Source organism: Aulonocara sp. 'chitande type north' Nkhata Bay, linkage group LG7 (assembly GCF_057382095.1).
Source record: "Aulonocara sp. 'chitande type north' Nkhata Bay isolate Kocher_YH1m ecotype deep benthic linkage group LG7, A_spYH_male_GT1.1, whole genome shotgun sequence".
Taxonomy (NCBI): Eukaryota; Metazoa; Chordata; class Actinopteri; order Cichliformes; family Cichlidae; genus Aulonocara; species Aulonocara sp. 'chitande type north' Nkhata Bay.
Window position 1 is genome coordinate 40,032,885 of NC_141350.1, and position 24,559 is coordinate 40,057,443.

At 40.4% G+C, this 24,559-nt stretch overlaps 1 protein-coding gene across 1 annotated transcript in view; it reads right to left on the bottom strand.

Moving 5' to 3' along the window:
* Nucleotides 1-24,559, bottom strand: part of LOC147325720 (5-hydroxytryptamine receptor 4) — a 72,770-nt gene that overhangs the window by 27,962 nt on the left and 20,249 nt on the right. Inside the window, exons 3-6 of the mRNA XM_086300366.1 lie at nt 23,325-23,501; nt 22,445-22,645; nt 21,191-21,344; nt 17,811-18,475 (exon numbers count right to left, since the gene is read on the bottom strand). Coding sequence (XP_086156492.1) covers nt 17,811-18,475; nt 21,191-21,344; nt 22,445-22,645; nt 23,325-23,501 — 1,197 coding nt within the window. The remainder of the gene's footprint in view (nt 1-17,810; nt 18,476-21,190; nt 21,345-22,444; nt 22,646-23,324; nt 23,502-24,559) is intronic.

The following is a 24,559-nucleotide window of genomic DNA, read 5'->3' on the forward strand; positions in this document are numbered from 1 at the left end:
CGCGGGCACACTTTGATCTGCTCCCTCCTCCCTGCTCTGCTGTGTTTAGTTGTCCAGCGATCATGTGACTCGGTGACACCAAGAAGAGCCATGCGGCAGTAAGTGAGAAAGCGGAGCAACGCGTGGAACTACTTTACAGCTGTAAATGAAAACACTGCAAACATCATGCATGTTGGAAGATAAGTCTACACAGTGGCAACACAGGTAACTTATATAAAGACATGAGAGACCACAAAAAATAGAACTCGGTCCCAGAACAAGCAGCAAAAGAAATGAGAAGGTGAAGGAAATTCCTCAGTCATACCCAGACTGTCAGCACGGCGTCAGAGCTCACTGTCACAGTCCTTTCAGAGAGGCAAAGAATAACCAGGTAGCTCATGTAACAATAACGGTGATTTAGTTGTCATTAAGATGTATTCAGAATTTGCAAATTGATGATGATTCATCTCATAAATCATGACACACTGCTCTCCCCTGCATAAGCTGCCTTTATAATTTTGGCTGTACTGGCTCTGAATTTACTTGCTCTCAGATTGATACTAAAATCTGCAGTATTGCACACCAGTAGCGGTGCCTCAGAGGAGTGTGTAGCCACACAGCATCCACTTGCTTATTTGGACAATTATCTCCGCTATTAGCAGATTTATGCCCGAACACTACAGTTCATGCATTACATGTGATCTGTACATGGGAACCGTGCATGAAGTTGAGAATCTAATTCAGCATACATGGCCATTTTAACAATAACTGATAAAAATTTCCTCTTTCTTTCCCAGCACCTTGTGCACTTCCACCCGTTTCCCCGAGATTTGTTTTGGCACTGGTAGTAAATGCATGAGATGTCTCATGGCTGCATGTAAGCCAACTTAATTTAAGAGTTTCTTCACAAAAGCCACAAGCAATTCCAAGCTGAAGGGCTACGTTATTCAAAGTGAAATGTTCCACATTAAGGATCAGCTACTGGAGAGGCAGTGCACATATATTTATGATGAGAGTTTATGCCTAATTACCTTGGTGTTATAATATGCGAGCCCTCATGCTAAAGACAACAGTAGACAAGGGCCCCGAGTCAGAATGATTTTCTCGATAAAAAAAAACAAACATGTTCTGCACTCAAAAGTGGCAACACTGAGGCCAAAAAAAGAAATAAAAATGATAGTAACAGCTAAAATAAGCTTTGAAAACAAACTTTAATAATAACCAGCAAACCACAAACGGTACCATCAATCTGTGCTGCTTTTCTAGGACAGAAAATCCTCTGAGTGTTTGCTATGGATGAATGTGAGGCCATTCTGACTGAAGGCTGAGCTCAAGACATTACTCAAGAGAAACTATGATGAGCACAGGCGTGATTACAAATTCATAACATGACAATTTTTATTGACTTTATTTTCCTTTCCATCACAGACCACTACGCTATGATGTCCTAAATTATCATGGGGAGGTTTTTAGAAGCATTGATTAAATTTGATGTTATGTGGTTACATAGCACAGCGTGATTAAATCAGTTTAAATATTTAATCTGGTTCTGGGTGTATCATTATCTTAAATTTCTTCGTATGTGAACAGATTAATTCTCACCATATCGCTCTGCCTCAGTGCTGTGCAGCTGTGTCTGCGGAGGCTCCTTTCATATATCCAGCACTAACTTTAAGAAAACAAAGGGTAAATCCCCTCCTTTCTCCAAACAGACCTTGTTTTGTTAGAGAAGTATGAAAATGATTTCATCTGACTGACATTTGGTCCTGATTCGTTCCCACTGAAGTTAAGTCAACTAACTTCCTGCTCAATAGAAGTTAGCTGCTGATAATGAGGTGCTGCTCCTACATGTATTTTTGACGTTGGTCTTTCATTTGCATTTTTTAAAAGTCGTTTTATCTTTGGGTTTCGTGAAGCCTTGCCAAACGTAACTGAACCTTGTGACTCAGAGCTAGTTATTTATGAATACTACAGTGAGCTTCGCACCATTTTCTGGGACCCATAGTTTTCTTGAGATCCCAGCTATCACTGAGTTATCAAACTAATAATGGAACACAACTACGATTTGGGTTTTAAATGTGAGGCAACTACTAGTTAAAGTGAATTCTTTACAAGTTTCAAACACCTTGTGCCACCCTCCACAAGTTTTCAAAGCAACCTCCCTTTGACAGAGTAATATCAAAGATGGATATAGTCTTGATTTTAGCTGTAACAGGAGGTCTTTATCCTTCAAAACCGGATCCTCTACCAGAGGCCTGGGACCTTGAGTGTCCGCCACTACTTTGTCTGGCTGGTCTCTATCTGGAAGTATCCACAGGATCTTAGCTCAGTCATTCCCAACCACCCTAGGAGACGTATCCCATGTTGACCTGGGACTTCCAGGCCATACTCGGCACAGATGTTCCTATGCCAGCCACTCGATTATGGCGTTCCATGTATGCCATCCCTGCTAGCATCTTGCACCCTGCTTTTATGTGCTGGATTATCTCAGGGGCATCTTTGGACAACCTGAACTTGGGGTCTTGCCTGATGTGGTAGACCCCAGCCTCTATCGAGCTTGTGCTTAGAGCTTGTTCCTGTGCTGCCATGATTATTGTCTCTCTGCTGTCTTTTAGCCCAGCTTTGTCCAGCCATTTATAGATTATTTCAACACCAGCCACTCCTTCTATCTGGTACATGCTGTGAAGAGACCTGTCTTTTCATGATGGCTCTCTTCTTGCTCTTCTTCTTTCTTGTGTTTTTGCTGCCTGAGATATTCACAAAACGTGATTAGTTATGGCTATCTTCCTAATGTATTCATGGATCTTTTTTTGTTTCCTGGACAGTGGTTCTAACACTCACTAGTCCTCAGCCTCCTTCCTTCTCCTTAGCACACTGCGTGCTAAGGATGCTGTGCTTGCATGCATTTTCTTGATATCAGTGAATTCTATCTAAACTTTTGGCCAGCTGTCCCAGTAAAGTATCTGATGACCAGCAGGGGGTAGGTGTTGGTAAATGGACTGGTTCTTATATAGCACTTTTCTGCTCTATCTGAGCACTCAAAGTGCTTTACACAACTTGTACATTCATCGATTTACACAAGCACTTTTTTTGTCATTGTTGATTGCCTGGATCTTGGTCTTCCCATTCAGCTGACTTCCCAGGCTTGTCATGTTCATGATTGCAGCTTTCCTAGTGGTTCCCATTTGCCACTGGGATTCCTTCTTGTCCTTTCTGACATGTGTGCAGTGTGTGTGTGTGTGTGTGTGTGTGTGTGTGTGTGTGTGTGTGTGTGTGTGTGTGTGTTTTTGAGGATCAATTCTGCTAATAACGTTTTTCTACCTAAGAGATTTGCTACAGTACATCTATCTGTGGCCAAGAGAGAAAGTTGTTATTATTTAATAAAAACTGGTTAAAATAAAAGGAGCGATCTACACTGAGTTTTATTTGGCATCACCAGAAATGTTGGAAGAAGCTGTGAGGACTTGAAAACTATGGAAATTGTTCACCTCAGACAAAAGAACAGGCGACTATCTTTCTGTCGATCGAACTCACGGCCATGCTGATGGGTCATGGTAAGTGGAATATTTAAAACGAGTCTCACAGATAGAATCTTTTGGCTAAAGCTGGAACACACAGGGACCAAGAAGTTCAGTTCAGTGACTTTAACTGGTGGAGTTGAAGCAGATAGTTCCTGGCTACAGTTGCCTGAGTGCATCATGCACTTTATATAAAAGATGGACGTAGCTTCCAAGACAAAAAAAACCCCCACCATCCATCTTCTGGCAAAATGTAATAATTAAAGTGAAAAGTCCAACTCAAAAGCAGCAGCAGAAAAACATCAGAACTGATGGATGATGGTAGCTCTGAGAGCTCTTTCCTCTCTTCAGTCCATCAGACTCTTTACAGATAGGTCTCATGCCACGAATCTCCAGGTTTCTGCAAGTCAGACTTAATTCTGTCATCCACCAGGAGTTAAATCAGTTTGATGACTAACAGGTCAGTTAAAATTAATTGTTTTTTCTCTCAAATTCTGTCTCTTTTAGCTTAATACAACATTTAAAATGTGTGATTTGTTGGAGAGCTTATGCCAAGACACAAAAATCTGGGCTCAAAGCAAAGCTCATGGAGCAGCTTAGCAGCCTTGAGGCTAAACCGAGCTGTGTGGATATGTGTGACTCGCTGAGAACCAGGATTTTCTAAAAATACACAGTAAGGCTTGTCTGAATAAACAAAGCAAAAAAACAACAACGACAACAAAAGAAAAACTGAAAATCAATTACATAGTGAGCATGTGCTGATACTGAGGTACTGAAGGAAGTAGTGCTAATCAGATTGGGAAGTGACCTTGTTTAGCCTCTGCTGCAGTCTGTCTACAGCCTGCAGAACTGTGTCATCTTATTTTTAGTTCAATATCAGCCTGACAGTCTCATTCAAAATATTAACAAGCTTTAAGCAAAACAAAAATCAAAGTTCTCGCTGAGATTATGATTATATACAGTGGTTTTAGACATTTAATAGCTAACTGGGGGAATAAGTAAACTGTGTGCTGCATATCAACCTTCATTTAAATCAAAGGATTTAACAACAGTATTGCATTAACTTTTTAGGAATTACAGTTATTTTTATTTATAGCTTCCCAAATGTGGCCTTTGTTTTCCAGCAACAGAAATCCATCAAAGTATTAACAAACCATTGAGCTGTCCATGGTGTAGCTAGCAGCTGATCCATAGATCCTAAATTGGACAGGCGAAAGTGAATGGAAGGGATGGGTTGTACTTCTGCTCTGGAAAACAGCCCGTGGTTTCCACCTTGTTGCATGTAAACCGTCTGTAGTTAGACCCATGAAGGCATCTCTGGATTACAGTGAGATGCAGACCTTATAAGAGTGTTCTCAACTTGGTTAGATGTTGTGGAAGCTGTTTTCTTGACTTTGGAAATAATTCTGGAATCATGAACTTTTGATGTCTTATGTGATCTTTCAGACCTTTTGGTGTCGCTGAGCTGATCAGGGTAACACTTCTTTTTAAGAATCTACCAGATCGTTGATGAGGTTAAAGTTTTCGCTACCTTCAGATTTTTCAGCCTAATCATGACCTCCTTCACTTACATCCATATCTCTTTGGACCTCTTGGCCTCTTGTCTAAATGATACAAATTAAAACTCACTGACCTCTTGGCTAAACTTCAACAAAAAAAAATGTTACCACACAAGTCAAAAATAAAAAAGTAATAAAAACACTGGTCACGTTTGTCTCTTTTGTTTTTTTCATACTGAAGCACTTTATTATCCATCCATCCTCATCCGCTTTGTCCGGGGCCGGGTCGCGGGGGCAGCAGCCTAAGCAAAGAGGCCCAGACCTCCCTCTCCCCAGCCACCTCCTCCAGCTTATCCGGGAGAATACCAAGGCGTTCCCAGGCCAGCCGAGAGATATAATCTCTCCAGCGTGTCCTGGGTCTGCCCCGGGGCCTCCTCCCGATGGGACATGCCTGGAACACCTCACCCAGGAGGCGCCCAGGGGGCATCCTTGTCAGATGCCCGAACCACCTCAGCTGGCTCCTTTCGATGTGGAGCAGCAGCTGCTCTACTCTGAGCCCCTCCTGGATGGCCGAACTTCTCACCCTATCTCTAAGGGAGAGGCCAGCCACCCTTCGGAGGAAGCTCATTTCTGCCGCTTGTATCCGCGATCTCGTTCTTTCGGTCACTACCCACAGCTCGTGGCCATAGGTGAGGGTAGGGACGTAGATCGACCGGTAAATTGAGAGCTTCGCTTTTACACTCAGCTCCCTCTTCACCACGACGGACCGGTGCAGCGTCCGCATTACTGCAGCCGCAGCCCCAATCCGTCTGTCGATCTCCGGCTCCCTTCTCCCATCACTCGCGAACAAGACCCCGAGATACTTGAACTCCTCCACTTGGGGCAGGAACTCATCCCCGACCCGGAGTGGGCACTCCACCCTTTTCCGGCTGAGAACCATGGCCTCAGATTTGGAGGTGCTGATCCTCATTCCCGCTGCTTCACACTCGGCTGCGAACCGTTCCAGTGCGAGCTGGAGGCCCTCACCCGATGAAGCCAACAGAACCACATCATCTGCAAAAATCAGAGATGAGATTCTGAGGCCACCAAAGCGAAAGCCCTCCGCCACTTGGCTGCGCCTAGAAATCCTGTCCATAAAAATTATGAACAGAACCGGTGACAGAGGGCAGCCCTGGCGGAGCCCATCACCCACCAGGAACGAGTCCGACTTATTGCCGGCAATGCGAACCAAGCTCTTGCAACGGTTGTATAGGGATCGAATGGCCCGTAGCAATGGGCCAGACACCCCATATTCCCGCAACACCTCCCACACACTTTATTATATTTTTGGAATTATAGTTTTTGCTGCATGTTTAAATCCAGAGTTTTGTTGTGCTTTCATTGTATCAGTCTTTCTCAGAACAATATCTGTATTTAGCTTGCTGTACATTTTACAACCTATAAAACACATAAATAAAATGTCAGATCTTGTCTACACACACTTACATAAAACAGAAAGTGACACAGGAATCAGTTTATAGTCCCTCATGCAACAAGGGGCAGTAAAGTCATATTTATTGTCAGGCATGCAGGGAGAGGCCTCTGAAGTCCTACTTGACATCAGAACAACTAGTTTCCTGAAAAACAATTTAACTCAAGAGAGCTGAATGACATCTTTACTGCTCTGCAGTCAGTCTGGAATAAAAACACACAAGCAGAGCAATGGAAACATGAAATGAGCACACAAATCCTTGAACATCTCAATCTCAACCCCAAAGTTAATTTAAGCTTTGTGCGGTGCACATATTCGTGGCTTGAGTTTATGTCAGATTTAAACTTTCCCATCATTTGTATCGGACATGAGTCCGTTATTCTTCACTCTTTTGGGCAGACTGAGAAATGTAAAGTATGTGATTCACCTGAAGCTAAAATAAGTAGTTGAAGACTTCTGCCAAGCAACACAGACACACAAATGTAATGTATAAAACTGAGCATTCAGAGAGGAAAGAAGTATCGGAATATTTTGCTACATGTGTTTTTAGCATTGTTTTTGTTACAAACTATTCACCTAAGCTAATAGCATACTTTATGTCATTACTGAAAAGAAATCACTGTAAAAATCAATTAAACACACCATGCTGGTGAAACTCTTGGATTTAATATAAAAAGTGGCCAGAGCTCTGCTGACAGGACTGACTTTGAACAAGCATTTCCTGTTTCTGATCAGGAGGGATTTTGAACCAGTATTTCTTACATTGGTTATACCCTTCTTTTTGATAGCAAAACTCCAAAGTTGGCTTTTATTCAAACAGATTAACTAAGCCAGATTGTAATTTTTTTAAGTGTCTGTTGCAAAAACACATTCTGTTCTGATTTCCTGAGTTGAATTTATGGAAAAATTCCAACAATAACAAAGTTTGAGAAGAATAAAATATTACTTTTGCACCAACAAATTCCCAAAGTGCTATTTGCCAAAAACTTCTCAGCATACTGAGCAGTGTGTCCTTAAACATTTGAGGAAACTGGACAAGAGAAGGACAAAAGAAGTGATCCTAATAATCTATCTATTGCAGATGAACAGCATCTGAAAGTCATGTCCAGAAGAAATAGGAAAAAATCCAGTAAAAGATCTGAAGCAGGAATTCATCAGGGCCATCAGTTGATCCATCTCATGTCATAAGTCAACCTTAAGGAAGGGAAGCCGGAAGAAAAGGCTGAGCTATGCTGACTTACACAAGAACCGGTCTGAAAATCAGTGGCAACAGGTCTGATGAATGCAAATTTGAATTTCTAGTGAAATATATGTCAGTGTTTACAGAGGAGGTGAAGCGAGAGGTATAACAGTGAGTGTCTACAGTCATCCTCACCATAACTATTTACTTTAATACAAAATTTTAACTTATTTAAACATAAAGATATTAATTGAAATATTTGAACTCTTATTCTTTATTTACCAGAACACTGCTAAGTGTCAAGAATCTAAGAATAGCCGCCTAAAGGATAATGCTACATGACCTGCTGTATAGATATTTAAAAACTTGTTCAGCTCTTGTTTAGGATGCTGACTAAATATGATGAGCCGAAGGCAGCGAAAGGTTTCAAAAAGTCCTAAATTGTATTTAAAGAAAGCAAATAAAAAACAACCCACATCTTTTGTCCCTCTCAGAAAATAGGCTGATTAAATGAGATTTCAAAGACCTGATTAGCCAGTGTGGGTCAATTTTACTGTCCGACTTGTCACAATTACAGCACAGAAGCGCAGAGACAGAGATGGAAATTGGCTCTAAGGGCTTTATGAGTGTCTTTAAGAGTCTCCAGTGAGGTTCAGAAAGTCTGGCCCAAGCGACTGATATACCTCACCCAAAGAGAACGAATGAAGCAATAAAACCAAGAGATGTTAGTAGTTTTGTTCTTTTAGTTACTGTCTAATTATTTTTCATGCAGTCAGTTTGTGTTTTACTCACCCAGTGTCTTGCTTTTCAATTACATGTATCATAACAAACGGCACAAATAGTGCACTGCATGTAATTTGTCTTTCTCGTACTTTTCCCTCCTTCACTCTCAATTTAAGGGAAACGATCCGTTTAGATAAATGCATAAGTTAAGGATAACAAAATAGAATAGGAAGTAGTAGGCTGCGGCTGGAGATTAGAAAAAAGAGGTGATAATCGCAACACAGTCCAACATTTTTACATTGTTATGTTTAACAAGACGAAGGAACAAAGGAAAAGATAGAAATCTGAGTAAGGAACCCAGAGCGAGAGCAGTGAGACACAGAGAGGAGCTGCTGGAGGATCTGACGTTTTAATCAAACAATAATAAATCATACTAGTCTCATAATAAATCACAGACTGGAGTGTTTATACTGTCCTGCCTCGCCTGTCTAAACTGTCTGTGGTTAGTCATAACACGCTCACTTTCACCACTGACCTTCTTCTCATCCTCACAGTGACACACCTGGAGAAAGTTTTATATCAAAACAGGAGGAGCTGGGGATTACACTGACAACCACAAGTTTCTTACACTTTCGTGATCATGCTTTGACTTTAATACATTTTAACATGCTTTATAGTCTTCTAATGACATGAAAGAAAACCGTGAGAGACTGACAAAAGCTCATCCATGAAAATACCAAATCTTATGCAGTCCTAGACGGTGAAATCACAACTTGCCTACAAGATGGGAAGATGTTTAACAAACCCTGTTACTTAAGTTGGGATCATTCAAAATGAGTTCAATGTATAATATGTAACACTTATGTTTTGAAATGTCTGATTGTCTGCAGCGATGGAGGGCACATTTTCTCTTGAAATGATGATGTGATTACATCATCTTTTCAAAGAATGTTTAAAACCAGAAAAAGCCTCAATGTTTCGGCCTCAAAGTTTTAACTAATAATATTTTAAACCTATATGCAGGTTTAAAAACTCATGTATGCATATTCGATACACCTGATGTTACTGGGTATAGTAATAATAATAATATTTCACAGTTCTTCAGCCAGGATGGAGTGCAAAAGTTGAATACATCCCTGAAGACAGGTATGCTTTAATCCTGTTCTTACCATATCTCTCCACAACAAGTTTCAACTGGCAACAGTTACCCACTTCTTGCAAACACTTGCCAACCGGTTGGGGAACACAGATTTTTCCCTAGCGATAGTGGTCGCCAGGGGGTCTAGGCTTGTGTTACTGGAGCTTTAGAGATTGATTCCAGAGTGACTGCTAGCAACCTGTTGCAATCAGCTGGGGATTACTCACTGTTCCCTAGTGTGACGAGACCCTCTCACTGCCTCAAAGAAGTCCTGACCTGCAATTATAGATAGTCTTCCAAACTACACAAGCAGGCCCAGATAAACTTCTCTGTCTCATCATTTCTTTTAGTACACCTCCATCTTTGTCACCCACTTTGAGCCAGTTTATGGCACTAGCAACCAGTGGTTGCTAGACAGTTGCTCACTAGTGTCTAGTTCTTTGCTCTTAGGGATTAATAAAAAACCCTTTGCTAAACTTTCCCTGCTTGAGAGTGCTTCCAAACACTACAAGTGCCAGTTTCCAACACAGCTTCTTTTATTTTTTACATTTTTCTTTCTGTCTTTAAGACCCGCCAGAGCTAATAATGATAGCATCTAAAAGAAGTAATCACTGTGGGTGATCTGACACAAGCCCCACAGGGGAAGATATACATGTGTTTTGATAGGCTGAGAGGTACTTCTCTTGACTGCAAAATACATCTTGTGAATGTAAAAAAAAAAGTTAAAAAAAATCTGGAATTCCCCCTTAATATTCCTAACAATTGTTTTCAATACCTTCCTGGTGTCATTATCGTAGAATTTGTGTGTTGCATTTTGCACTCGTTCCTTATTTGTCTTCTAAATCCTTGGGAATAGACTTCATTTTCCAATATAGAGCTTTTAACATCTGCAGGAAGCTCCTGAGGATGTTTTACCAGTCGGTGGTTGCTGGAGTACTTTTCTATGCTGTGGTGTGCTGGGGGAGCAGCACAGCAAAGAAGGACTCATCCAGGCTGGAGAAACTGATCAGGAGGGCTAGCTCTGTGGTCGGCATGAAGCTGGACACTCTGGTGACAGTGGCAGAGAAAAGGACATTAAAGAAACTGATGGACATTATGGACAATGCCAGGCATCCTCTGCACACGGCCTTAAACAATAAGAAGAGTCTGTTCAGTGACAGGTTGCTTCTCCCAAAGACAAGAACTAACAGACTTAAAAACTCCTTTGTCCCACACGCCATCAGACTGTTTAACTCCTCTCTGGAGGGGAGAGGGAGGGGAAACAGGAGGACAAAGGAGGGGGGAACAACTAAGCTGTAGTGCCTCTTCACCTCACTGTGCAATACCTTTTGTGCAATACTTTTTGTAAATAGTCAACAGTGCAATAGACTCAATACTTGAAATGTGCAATTCACTTGTATTTTTATTTTTTATTCCTATTTATTCTATTTATCCCCTTTGTATATTTATTTATATTGTCTCTGTATTTATATATATGTGTGTGTGTGTGTGTGTGTGTATATATATATATATAATATTCTGTAACTCTGTAACTTCTGTCGGTGCTGTGCTTTTTTGGAAATCGAATTTCCCAGAGGAACCCACCCGAGGGATTAATAAAGTTCTATCTAATCTAATCTAATCTAATCTAATCTAATCTAAAGTTTCATCTTATCTCAACATAAGAGAGTCATATATCAGCAGGGCATGCCAGCGTGGCTTTGACCCAAAGAGTGATCTATCTTTCGTCCCAGATGTCTTCCATTCCGGAGAGATTTCAAATTCTACTGTTTTTCAGTGGCTAAACAGAAGTGCTCTGCTACAGCAGATCATCCTGCTCAGTCTCAATAACAATCACACAGCTGATAACAGTATCCGCTACTTAGCGGAATTAACAGAATTCAACAGTACATCATCGCTACATCACACTCAAACTGATTATGTGTTACGGGAATGGTATGATATTCTGAGTTGTTGGTTATTTCTCATACCAGACATTCAACACTTAAGGGAACAAGAATCTGGCTTCCCCAAAATATCAAACTACACAGTACTTCAGTATGTACACTTTCTCTTCTTCTTTTCTTCCAGTAAAATGTCCGAGGATAATGTGCAGCTTGGACTGCGGCTTCACCACACTATGCATCATCATCATCTTGCACCTTTCACTCTTGTTTAACTCTGTTTCTTTTATTTTTCTTTTACTTTTTTAACTCAAGCTCACACATCCAGCCCACACTGTACTGATGACAGCTGCTCTGAGGGAGGTAAAGATGATAGAGCTGAGCGAATGACAGAAGAGCAGAGGAGAGGTGAGATTCAACTTGGAAAACGTATCATTATCCTACAACTGTAGCAAAACAAACTTGACCATTTACCCGTGTCCACTGTGTTTCATGTATCAATGGGTCAGAATAGAAAAAAATATCAAAGATCACCAGTGACGAGAACCCCATAGTGTGACATGACCCACAGGGCTAGTGGGGCAATGGAAAACACATCTGATTACAGATCAAAATATTTTAGGTTCAACTCCTGGCTAGCTCAATACTGTAGTTTTACAGAAGGGGGAAATAATAAAAGACATATCACAAACATAGGTTAAGAAGAAAGGTCATGATTAGGAAGCTGCAGTATGGCTTTATTTTGAGAAAGCATATAGTAGGGTGACAAGAGAGGAACTGTGGTACTGTTTGAGGAAGTACGACAGAGATGTATGTGATGGTGGTGCAGGACAGTAGCGAGATGTGCGATAGGAGTGACATTTGGGTTCAAGGTAGGGGTGGGATTACATCAGGGATTAGCTCTGAGCTGGTTTTTGCTAGTTGACAGGTGAGGTCAGGTAGGAGTCACTGTGGACCATGATGTTTGAAGATGACATTGTGATCTTCAGTGAGAGTAAGGATCAAGTGGAAGAGAGCCTGGAGAGGTGGAGGTGGAAAAAAGAAGAATGAAAATCAATGGAAATAAGACAGAATACATATGTGTGAATTAGACTGAGACGGGTGGAAAGGGTAACAATCAAAGAGTGGAGACAGTGAAGGTATATGAGTTTGAATTCCCTGGGTCACCATCCAAAGTAACAGAGACTACACGAAGAAGAGCGTGCAGTTGAGGTGAGTGTTGGGGGGAGCAAGACAGTACCGTCACCTGTTTGGCCTAACAAAGCTGAAGATGTTAAGGTTTTACAAGAGAGTCACCAGAATGGGAAAGATTAGATCTGAGTACATCAGAGGGACAGATGACGGACAGCTCAGGCTGAGTAGTAGTAAGGCTGAGATGGTTCAGTCATGTGCACAGGAGGGATATATTGGACAAAGAGATGTTGAATATGGAGAGGAAGAGAGGACATGCAGAGGGTTGGTGTGACAGGATGCTAGGGATGCAGTGAAATGGAGGCACATGACCCATTGTGGTGGCCCCTGAAGTTGAAAGAATAATAATAAGAAGAAGAAGATAGTATGTGATATGCTAAAAAAAAATTGCTTACCATAACACTTTAACTACAAACACTGAATAATCAAATATATCTATGCAATATATATATATATATATATATATATATTTCAAATACGTACTTCTAGTAAAACTATTACTTATTATTAATAATAATAATTTCTGTCCTGACAGTTAATCTGTCCTTGAAAACAGACTGCTTAGCTACATCCACTCGTGCTATGCTAGCTCAAGTTAACTGTTATCTGGCTGTGACAACTGATGTGCCGGTCGAATGAATATAAGATAAAACAACACTTAAATTATACTATATAAGCAAAATTGTGGAAAAAAAAGCAGGAACAGCTCATCCAAGGAAACCCATGCCACGAGTCTCCTAGTGCACAGTTTTTCGAACAACCCATTCATTCCCAACTGCATGGCAAGGAGCCGTGGTAATGGGACTGTGGCCCAATACTCGTGTCCATATTGTGTGTCTATAGAAAGACATACTTTATAAAATGCTGTAAACACCATACTGGTGCAAGGACACAAGACAAGGAGCAACTCAACATTTTTAACCTGTTTCAAATCTCCAGATGCTTTTGTCTCCACAGGGTGGGTCATTTATATGCATACACCGTAATAACATGGGAATGGTTGGTGATATTAAAGTCCTGTTTGTGGCACATTAGTATATGTGAGAGGGCAAACTCCTCAAGATGGGTGGTGACCATGGTGGCCATTTAGAAGTCGGCCATCTTGGATACAACTTTTGTTTTTTTAATAGGAAGAGGGCCATGTGACACATCAAACTTATTGGTAATGTCATAAGAAAAACAATGGTGTGCTTGGTTTCAACGTAACTTTATTCTTTCTACAGAAGTATTTAAAGCTTTACTGATGGACAAAAATACTGGGTAAGGGAAAATCCAAATGACCAAAAAATATGCACGAAATATTAATTGTTAGGATGTTTTTTTTTTTGTTTTTTTGTTTTCAATTTTAGAAAAACAAAAGACGGTGGCACATTTAAAGAAATGACTGGTGGAGAAAGTAATTAGGCAAAGTAAGAAAAGAATGGACTGTATTCTAAATAACACCAATTCAATTCAAGTCAGTTTGATTTTTATGGCACCAATTCACAACAACAAACAGTTTAAAGTGTTTAAAATATAAAGCATGTCATTAAAAGCAGGCCAAAGCAAAGAAATACCAATGTTAGAATCTGTTGTAAAGCAATTCTGCTTTCCATTGGATTCATATCCTACTACTCTGCCAACATTTTCCATATGTGCCATCACACATGGACAAAGACATTTTAAAAAGGCAGAGGACACTTAAATGTAACTTTGAAAAACAGTTTCCTTAAAGGCCGTCATCTCACTGAAATAAAAATGAGATTCGACAGGATTTCTCCAGTAATTTCAGCTTCTAGTATCCTGCCGGCCTTAATCTGATTGTCCGAGTCTGTTTTCCATCGGAGACAGATTTAAGACAGGACATCAGATTGGAGTTAACACTGTTTGCCTTTCTGTTTCCTACACACCGACGTGCAGAAATCCATGGAAACACGTGACAGCTAAAACTAGTATGCCATAAGCTGAGATATCAGGAAAGCGTGTTTCATTTTTCTTATTTCATATAACAGACACGCACAGATGATGCACACGCAGAAGGTTTCTCGACACGTTCAGAAGGTGTGACTGCTTGTGCTTGCATGTATTTTGTATGAATTCATTTGTCACACGTGTGCATGAGTGCACACGCACTCTCACTGTTTCTCTTCAGCAGTGAAGTACTTGTATTAGAGTTAAACAGTGCAGACACAAGCAGGTCTCCTCCATCTTTCTCCCAGCTCGCGGAAGCTGAGAGCACAAACACAGCCGTCAACTAAATCAGCACCATAACATCAACAGATGTCCTGGTGTGAAAAGCCTTCTGGACTTTTAGTGTTATTATATATTATAATTACATTGAAGATCCAATCTGTAAAAAAGACAAATATGAAACTGTCCACTGTCCGTGCTATTTAACCACTAAGAACCAAGATTTAGCCAGATTTGGGCATTTTAGCTGCTCTTTGAAGGGTGCTTTTTGCTCCACTTTTCTATAATTTAATACTTACAAAGTTCACCATGTTAGATTGGTGCTAGTTTGCCTAAACAAAACCCAGACAAATTCTCCAGCAACAGGAAGATGGTTTGGTCCCCTGGGGGCCTCTATTGCCTGACTCCGTCTCAGATTACATGAAGAAGACAGTGAGAGAAATTCTCCAAGATGCTTGAAGTAACCTGCCTGCCAAGTATCTTAAGAACTGTCCAAGTGCAAAATGCTATAGTCAAAGCAACTTTAGCGCATCAAGACAGTCACAGAAATGGAGTCTATCTGCTCTCATTTTACCACTGAATTAGCTGAAGTTGGTAATTAAATTCAACCTGCAAAGATTTGGCCTTCTATAGAAATTTACATGAACTAATATATTCACAGTATAGCCAGAATATATTCAGAGTATAGCCAGGTGAAATCATAGATTTGAAATAGAAATTCCTCCAAAAATAGTGATGTCCTTTTGCAGGACAGCAAAAGGATTGACAAAAGGCTTTGCATAAATTGGAAGCCAATTATTTGCAAGCCTTCGTCAATCTGTCTGAGAGTGACTGCAGTCAGACTGCAATTTCTTTGGGCTCAAAACCGATCACTGAAACTAATTGTGATCATTAAAAGGAAAAAAAAAAATCAATGAGTGGTTGTCATCCTACTTTTAGCCTATTGTGATGGAGACATTAAGGACAACTTGTAATTTACTAACACCAGCAGGTGAGTCACAGTAAATATTGATTTGACTCTAGTTTTTTCTATTTACTACACTTTATGATGAATAAAAACTACAAATAAAAAACTTTTAGTGGTAAATTCTATTTCAGTGACTACCAAGAGAAAAAACACAATGGCTGATCTTCATATTGCTGTTGCTACATTCTGTTATTGCTGTCCATACAAGTTTATCTCCTCATCATTCTCCCCAGCTGCTGCTGTGCACGTGCTGCATTAAATGGCATGATTAAACGTTAAAGAAGTTTCTGCAGAAAAACACAGCACAAGTGCAAGTGTGGGTCAAAGTCTGAATGTTCTCTTTCAAAATTTCCCAAACGGTTCCATGAAAAGTATCTGACACATCTCAGGATCAGAAAACAAGGGATTAAAAGAAGGGATGATTATTAAATTCATTTTATCACAAATGTGAGCCTAGGATAGCAACTAGCTGCACACAGTATGTGATAAAATGATATATGATCCAATAAGAAATACCTTATTTATCCCCAAAGTTGGGAAATGCTACAGTACTCAAAATGTGAAAAAGAACTGTGATTAAATAAATATCACAGTGCAAAACAATCACTCAATAAATCAAAATGTAAATGTGATTTACTCAGGAGCGTAAATCCACAGTGGATACATGGATTGTGGTATGTGGAATTGTGTTTTATCCTTGTGGTGGTAAAGCTGAAACAGATGTTAGAGAAAGTCTTCAGCTGCTTGTCCAGCAAGTGGTGCAAAGGTTGACCAAGATCCATTTTTGTCCATGCTCATTCAGCCACAGTCCTTTGGATGATCTCTGTGTCAGCTGATGCAGGAATCCAAACAGTGTGATGAATAAAACTGGATTCAAACAGCAACAGAAATGTCCATTTCCCTCAGTGAGTAATACCTTGCCAGCTAGCAATATTCGGGCCATGAAAATCTTCCCCACAGTTACATGTCTGCAGCTACAACCCTTTTCTATCACAATTAGTGCGATTTCTCCACTTTTCTTCTTACTGCTCAGATTAAAGTCCTTGGCTGGCACTCCCTCTCTCCCTCCACAGCTCCATGAAGCAATGTCAAACTACACTCACTATGTTCCCCCTCTTCTACAGATTTGCGATGCAGTCCTGTTTTACCTTCATAAAACTGCAGGAGTTATGTGGCTCAACATAATGCAACAAAATAAAGTTTGGCAGCTCACAATAGGCCACAGGATTATCTTCGTCCAGGTGCACGAGTATAACACTCCAAATGAGACTTAGTGGCAATAAATTTCTCTTGTGAAGGGCACTGAGGTAATCGTCCAAAATGTTCAAAATGTCCCTGACATTCATCAGGGACTGATGGGAGTGTCTCTTCTGTGTCATGTAGGACCATAACTGTGTTTCTTAATTGCAACTGATCACTCCGAGGAGGTCAACAAAGGGACAATTCCAGTTTTCCACTTTTCAAGATGATGAACATCTTTAATCTGCTGGTCTTCTTCTTCTTCTTCTTAACAGCTGCTAGTTAATTAAAAACATTAAAAATTATCTTTTTGGTGTGTCAAATAGATGGAGTAATGAACTAATAAAAGTCCAGTGTGTCGTCCTCGTCTCAGTTTTTTTCAGGCAAAGACTAAGGAAAACAAACAATCTTTCAGTCAGATGACACAGAAAGGTTTAGGTGTAGGTCTTTTCGCGGGAAATGACAAATTAAAGTTCATTCTTGCCCAAGGCCTTCATTTCTTTTTGAATCAGTGAGGACAAAAACAGAACATCAGTGACGTAGTAGCGCATCCGGCTTAGGTATTTATTACAATCCACAAGTTATTGCCCTGAAAAATGACAAATGTGACCTTAATGTTAACCTGAAACAGGTTCTTGTTTATTGTGAACAATCAAAGCCTTGATCGCTGAGCAAAAAAAACATACACTCTCTCACTCAGATCCACTTACACCCCTTCACTCACTGAAATTACTTCCCTTCACATTAACATTAAGGGACGTCTGCCATCAGTCTTACATGATCAAATATGTCTTAGGCCACTGGTTATAGATAGACTGGTACAAATGTGACTTGTGCCTGCCTGTGTGTTTACCTCAGTGCCATGGATGTCCCATTGACTGATGCAGCTGAGCATGCTCTGTGGGTTGGTCCATAGGAGCAGCTCCCCTGCCGTGCGTACCGCTCATCCCCGCAGCAGAGAATGACCAGAAACGCCCTCCGAAAAGCCCGGTTTAGGAAGGCGTACAGGAAAGGGTTTAGCCCTGAGTTAATGTACCCAAGCCACAACCAGGCTGTCCACAGCTGCCAGGGTACCGAGTAGTGGATGAAAGGGTCCACTATGTTGGTGATAAAGAATGGAGCCCAGCACAGGCAGAAACAACCCATTATAACCGCCAACGTCTTTGCTGCCTTGGTCTCAATGCGCATGCGGCTGTGACCTACAGGAGCCTGCTCTGAGGAGGAGGAACCTGTTGGTGTCCTAAGGCGGTAATGCTCCAAAGGATCTGAGGAAGTGGATGTCCTCACGGTAATGACTGGAATTGTGCCGGTGACTGGAGCAGAGCCGGCACGTTGAAGTGTCTCTATCTGCCGCACGTGGGTCATGGCAGTAACATAGATACGCTGGTAGGCTAGGACCATGAGGCCCAGCGGCACGTAGAAGGCCACTGCAGAGCAGATCAGGGCGTACGGCCGGTTAACTAGAAACACACAACTTGTGTCGTTCGAGCCTCCCGCCAAGGCTCGCCGCTCTTCAATCTGCAAAGAGAGAAGACACAGGAAGAAAAAACAAGTGAAATATGGGGCTCCCAGGAGGGGATTAGTTTAACTTAACAAAAAACAAAAACATAAAAAAAAAAACTGGAACTATGGAAAGACTTAGGCCAGCTGTTTCCCTCTGCTTCCTGCCTTTTAGTTAAGGCGGGCTAAAGAAAGAGGTAAATGCTACATATTGTAATAATAAAGTACTTTGGAATATCCTTTGTCTGGCCAGTTGCCCATATCTTTGTCCTCTATATAAACCATGAGTAGGTCAAAGTAAATTAAAAATGTGCAGGCGGAGAATTGCCTTGAGCTGAAAGATTAATTTTATCTCATCCCTCTATGTAGCATTTGGGTGCAGTAAGGTAATGCTGCACCCTGGGACACTAGAATAAAACCAAACTATCGTCAAAGCAGAACAAAAAGTAATGCGTGACTCATCTTGAATTGAAAATGCACTCTTAATGGACTTTTAGTGTTTAAAGTGCCAAAATAATGCATTTGAAAAGCTAAATAGCAATGTCTCTATCCAAAAAAGACAACCTTGCTACAATTGCAGTTGTGAGCTGTTTAATGTAGGAATAATTATTCTTTCTACTGTCTACATCCAAGAGTTAGCAGAAACTCAGCTGAGGGGAGATTTCAGTAATGATGGAAGAAGCACGAGCCTCTTGTCACACGTTTCTGATTTGATAGTTTGGTGAAAAATGAAAACAATAATCGTTCCTACCTGTAAATGAAACTACACACAATAAGGTTTGTATACTTTTTGAGCAACTGGGTGTTAATTGGAAAAAGATTTAGGTTTAATCAAAGCTTCACACTTACATAATTATCAAAAGAAAGTAAAGAAAGGAAGTCCATCACATCGATTTCCTCCCTAATTATTGAATGTGACGTTCATCTTTGTGTTACATTTACTAGGTAACCAAAAAGTTCTTTAAGCTGACAACAGCCACATGGTAAACATGTATTCACAAAGCCTACTGAATAAACTGTAAGTAACCGTGTCACAGACAGCCAACTGTGCCGCTGTTGTTGTCCATTCTCCATATGGAGGTGGGTGCTTACTCCCACAGCACAGTGTCACTTAGTCGCGATAAGAGCCAGAATAATCTAGCTTTTTTCAAAGGATGAGATGTCAGAGTCTTGAAGTTGAATCTTGACTTTGCGGAGATGTGAAATTTTTATTTTAATACTTTAAAAAATTAGCCTTTTTGATATTATTCCTCCAGCCTTGTGATTGCAACAAGTCCAAGTACATGCAGAACAGGAGCCTCACACTTACAGCAAAAGTCCACGAAAGGTAACTTTCATCTGTGTAATTGTTTTGCTGTCTGTTGCCAACTGTGTTTTATTTTCAGCCGTATACATTTATTATACATTTCTTTGTACAATGCCTCAATATTATGCAGACCATCGGCAGATATATGCACTGAGAGATCCTCTATCCATTGCCTCTTAGCTTCGAGCAAAGGGTCGCATACCTGAGATATGTGAATCCTGGAATTAATTCTAAATTTTGGAAGTGTTTCCTTTGCCTGATTGTAATTTTTTTAGTAGCTGTTTGAGTGGACTACCTGTGGAATAGTTGAAAGGACGGCCCAACCGTTTAAACAGAGCACTACTCATTTGGACAAACCTCTAGAACTGTAATAATTTACAGATTTCTACTAGTTGATGTCAAATAAATTAATAATATAAGTACTTCCAGCTTTCTGCCACATTGCCCAGTTATCTGGTTTGTCTCTGCTCGGGAGTTGTTTATTATTCCATAGAAGTGCTTGAGGTATAAGCTCCGTGTAGCTTATGGCATAGACCACGGTGATAACCAGTCCCTAAGGTAAATTTCTATCTGAAATCAACTTGGCCAGCTCAATTTAATTAGATTTTATTCTACTGACAGAAAACTTTGCTGCAGACGGTATCTCCCAAATTGAGCATTTCAAGACAGAGATCAGTTTCAGATCACTATCCCTGAGCAGACACCTTTAAAACCAACCAGACAAATACTGTTTGGTTTAGCTTGTGCTTAGTGAGAAGAAATTTCAGTTTCAAACAATCCCTCTGAAACAGAACAGAAGCGTAATGAAAAACACATCGGCACACACACAGACAGCATTTAAAATAATCCTATGCAATTTTGTATACCGTGTATGACTTCTAGCCATTGAGACAGCCATTAAAAAAGTAACACTGGCTTTGTACGCTGCCAGACAGAAAGATAAGAGAAAAGAGCTTTTCATTAAGTCTGGATGAATAAATGCATCTGTCCCTGCCTGCCTCTGGGAGTCCTGCTGCTCATTTCAAGGCAGCTCTGAAACAAGCTCATGCCAGAACATACCTAAACCAGAAGAAAATGCTTGTTGAAGTGCTGTCTTTGCTCGCAGCGAGAAAGCCTCCACAGGGACTGGAATTGTTTTGTGATCATTCTTTTACTGTGGCATTGTTTCAGGGATTGAAAATGTTATTAGAAACAAAGAATATTAGACTGGAGAGGTTAATGCCGCTTTTGCCCTCAAAGAAAGAACATACCTCTCTTTAGGCATTTGAGAGCGGTATGAACTTTTCTTTGTGATACTTTGTTTAAACATACTGTCTGTTAGGTTTGATTCAGGGGTCGTAGTAAAGAAATGTAAGCATTAGAACTATGTAGCCACTTGTTTTGATCTCATTAGTGATGGTTTCTGATCTGAGCTAATGAGGACTTACAATATCCTCGATCCCGATGGCGTTCCAGCTTTGCATGATGGGTAGAAAGGAGATAAATGTGGGAATGAGCCAACAGCCACTGAGCATGACTGCCACTCTCATCGGGGTCATCTTGTGTCGATACACCAATGGCTGGCAGCAGATGGCATAATACCTGAAATAAGACACAGACACTAGCACACACATACTTTACACTAACATACAGATTTAAAAATGAATGGGGGGTTGTGCTTCAGAGGTATGGGGTATTGGGCCCATACTCTATTCTGGCTTATTTGATCCCTGTATGACGGTAGAGCAGCCATTGCTGTGAAATAAATCAGACTTTTTCCTACTTTTGTAGGAAACCTTACTGACTTTCTGTGATATTAAACTGTTTGGCTGCTCTTCATAGCTGATTCTGTTCACTTTTTCTGACAGAAATACTAGGTTCAACATGGTGGCATGACCAATGCTTGCTGCAGGATCTGCTTACACCAGTAAAGGCAATATAAGGCAACAGCTAGCTTTGCCTGTCAAAGTCGTATTTTTGTTTGTGACTCTCTAAGGGACATCAGAAGCCTTTGCTGAGATCTCATAGATTTTAGGAGGGCTACCTTCAGTTATCTCCCACCACCGACAGTCAGCGAATTTGCGGTAAAGAGGGTAAAGGGCATTGAGTTTTGGAGGGCTGACCTCCAGCGACAACACCACAGCTGTCATCAAGAAGGCACAGCAGCTTCTCTCCCTCCTCTGCAGAAGGAAGACAGCGGACCTCCTCACTTCAGCACTGACAGTCTCATACAGATGGGCCATCAAAAACATTATTACATACTGGATCACTTCTTGGTTTGCAAACAGCAGGTCTGAGGATAGCCATAAGCTGAAGAGGATTGTGAGAATAGTAGAAATGATTATTCTCTGTTTGAAATCTACAAACAGCACTGCATGGGCATGTCCTACCAAGAGGACTACCCGAGGGCCGACCTGGACACACACGAAAGATTAGGTCTCTGCCAGTTTGATAATGTTTTGTATTCTTCTCAAAGAGTGGGAGGCTCTGGATGAAGAGAGTATAGTCTGGGGTACCTGCTTAGAGGGCAGCCCCTACGACCCAAATAAGTGGTAGAAAAATACAGACGGATCATTTGTTAGGTGTGCAACGTAAGTAACTGACTGTCTTCAACATTAAATCAAACCCTATTTTAAAAAAATGTTTTCAGTGGGGAAACACATTGTGCCATCAATATATGCCTTTTTTACACAAACACAAACCTATCCAGTGCAATGCAGCAGAGGTGCAGGATGGATGCTGTGGTCAACAGGACGTCCAGAGATGTTCGCACCAGGCAGAAAATCTCTCCATAGCGCCACTGGCCAGTAGTCAGTTCGATGGCAGCAAAGGGCATCACAACCAGAGCAACCAGCAAGTCAGCAAACGCCAGCGAGACAATAAAGTAGTTTGTCTTTTTCTTTCTGGGAGAAGAAGACAACCATATAGAAGTTGGAGAAAAAAAAGATCCAGAAAAAGTTTGATTTACTCTAAATGTTCTGTCTTTAAAAAGGGAAGCGGCTTAGTCGGCGCAACTCTGTAAAAATATGAAAGACAGGCATGTTTTTGAGTATAGTTTTATAAATAAATAGTATTAACTTCCATTCCTGCAGTAAAGTCTATCTTAAATAAAGGTCTTTAATAAGGTCTCAAAACTTTTGAGGCACAGATCCAAAAAAATTATTTTTGGGGAAGTTACCAAATGTCAAAACAAATTAATGCCCATCTTTCTGTCTACCTGACGGGGTTTGTCATGACAGGCTGAATGAAATTTGAGTGCTCTGACATTTGATGGGTTTGTTTAAATATTACTGCCAAAATGAGAACCATGTAGTTTGAGAAAAAACAGATCTTCAAATGCTGGTTTAATTTTAAAAGACGGAAAAAGAAATTCTGAAAGTCATTATCTCACTCAAAAAAACTTTGCTACATTATGTCAGGTTTATTGTATTTATTTTTAAGATTACTAGATTTTTATTTTGGCTTTTCTGGACGTTCTCAAAAAAGATTTTAGGGAGCATTTGCAGACAGAAGATTTAAACCTTCTTCTCTGCTGAAGTCACAAAAAACACAGCTGCTGCTGAGAAAGACAACAGTGCTCACCGCAAGTGTCGGTCCTTGCAGAGCGCCACCATGACCAACAGGTTGCCAAAAACTGTCATGATAATGATGAGCGAGAGAAAGATAGAGAGAGCGATGGTCTCCAGGGAGCTCAAGAATTCCTGCTGCTCCTGTTGGCCTGGCTGTTGTTCTTCAGAGTTTTTTATATCATCCAACAAACTGCAAGAGAAAAATAAAACAAGTAACCGACCAATAAATCAGTTATTAGTTGCATATGCTATAGTCTGGTTATTGAATGGGATATGCATGATGTAAGTTTTACAATGGGTATGGATAGATTTATCTTAGTTTATCTTTGCATGCAAATTTGATTATTTTATATTATGTTACTTGTATGTTGTCTCTCTGACATGTATCTGAATTTTATGGGTCAACTGATATTATATGTAGCTACCAAGACAATGCAGATGAAAATCAGCTAACAGCTTAAGCTGGGACGAGACATTTTTCCCCCAAATGTGATAAATGTTTCTTTTTGTGCATGTTCCCTCAGAAAATTAAAAAAAAAAATCAATCAAATGGCTGTGGGGTGCTTTCATTTAGCACACTGTGTAATTATAGTTGGGCTGACACCTGTAAGTGTGATCAGAAGGTTATAATCACTCATGGTTGTCATGACAATTCAGATAATCAGAACCAGAATCAAATTGTATTAATCACAGAGGCACTGTTTTTTTTCCAGTGTGTAAAGATGGTACAGCATGCATCTTTAATGACTTCAACAAATTTGAATTTATTTAGTACTTTCTTGAATCCACACAGGGTCAAAATTATACATACATACTCGCAATTAATCTTTTAATAAGTGATGTTGTAATGAGTGAAGTTTCTACATTGTTTTTTAACTTCATAAAGCCAAGGCCTATTAAATACTTCTCATTAGCAGTGTTGGGTAAGTTACTTTAAATTAGTAACTTAGTTACATTACTAGTTACTTCTATCAAAAGTAACTCAGTTACTTCAAGTTACTCTTTACTTTCAGAGTAACTAGTTACTAGGGAAAGTAACTTTGGTTTTACTCAGAATTCTCTTGTTAATGTGTTGCTTCCGTAACTGGATACCCAGCAAGATTGCCAGTCTTCTAGCTTGCTTACTTGCCACAAGTGCACTGTGCCACCTACCAATAGAAAGGAAAAAATAATGTGCACATTTCCACGAGAGAAATCCCACACCTGATTCTATCCTAGCCTGCTTTTTACATCCAACACAAAAACTGC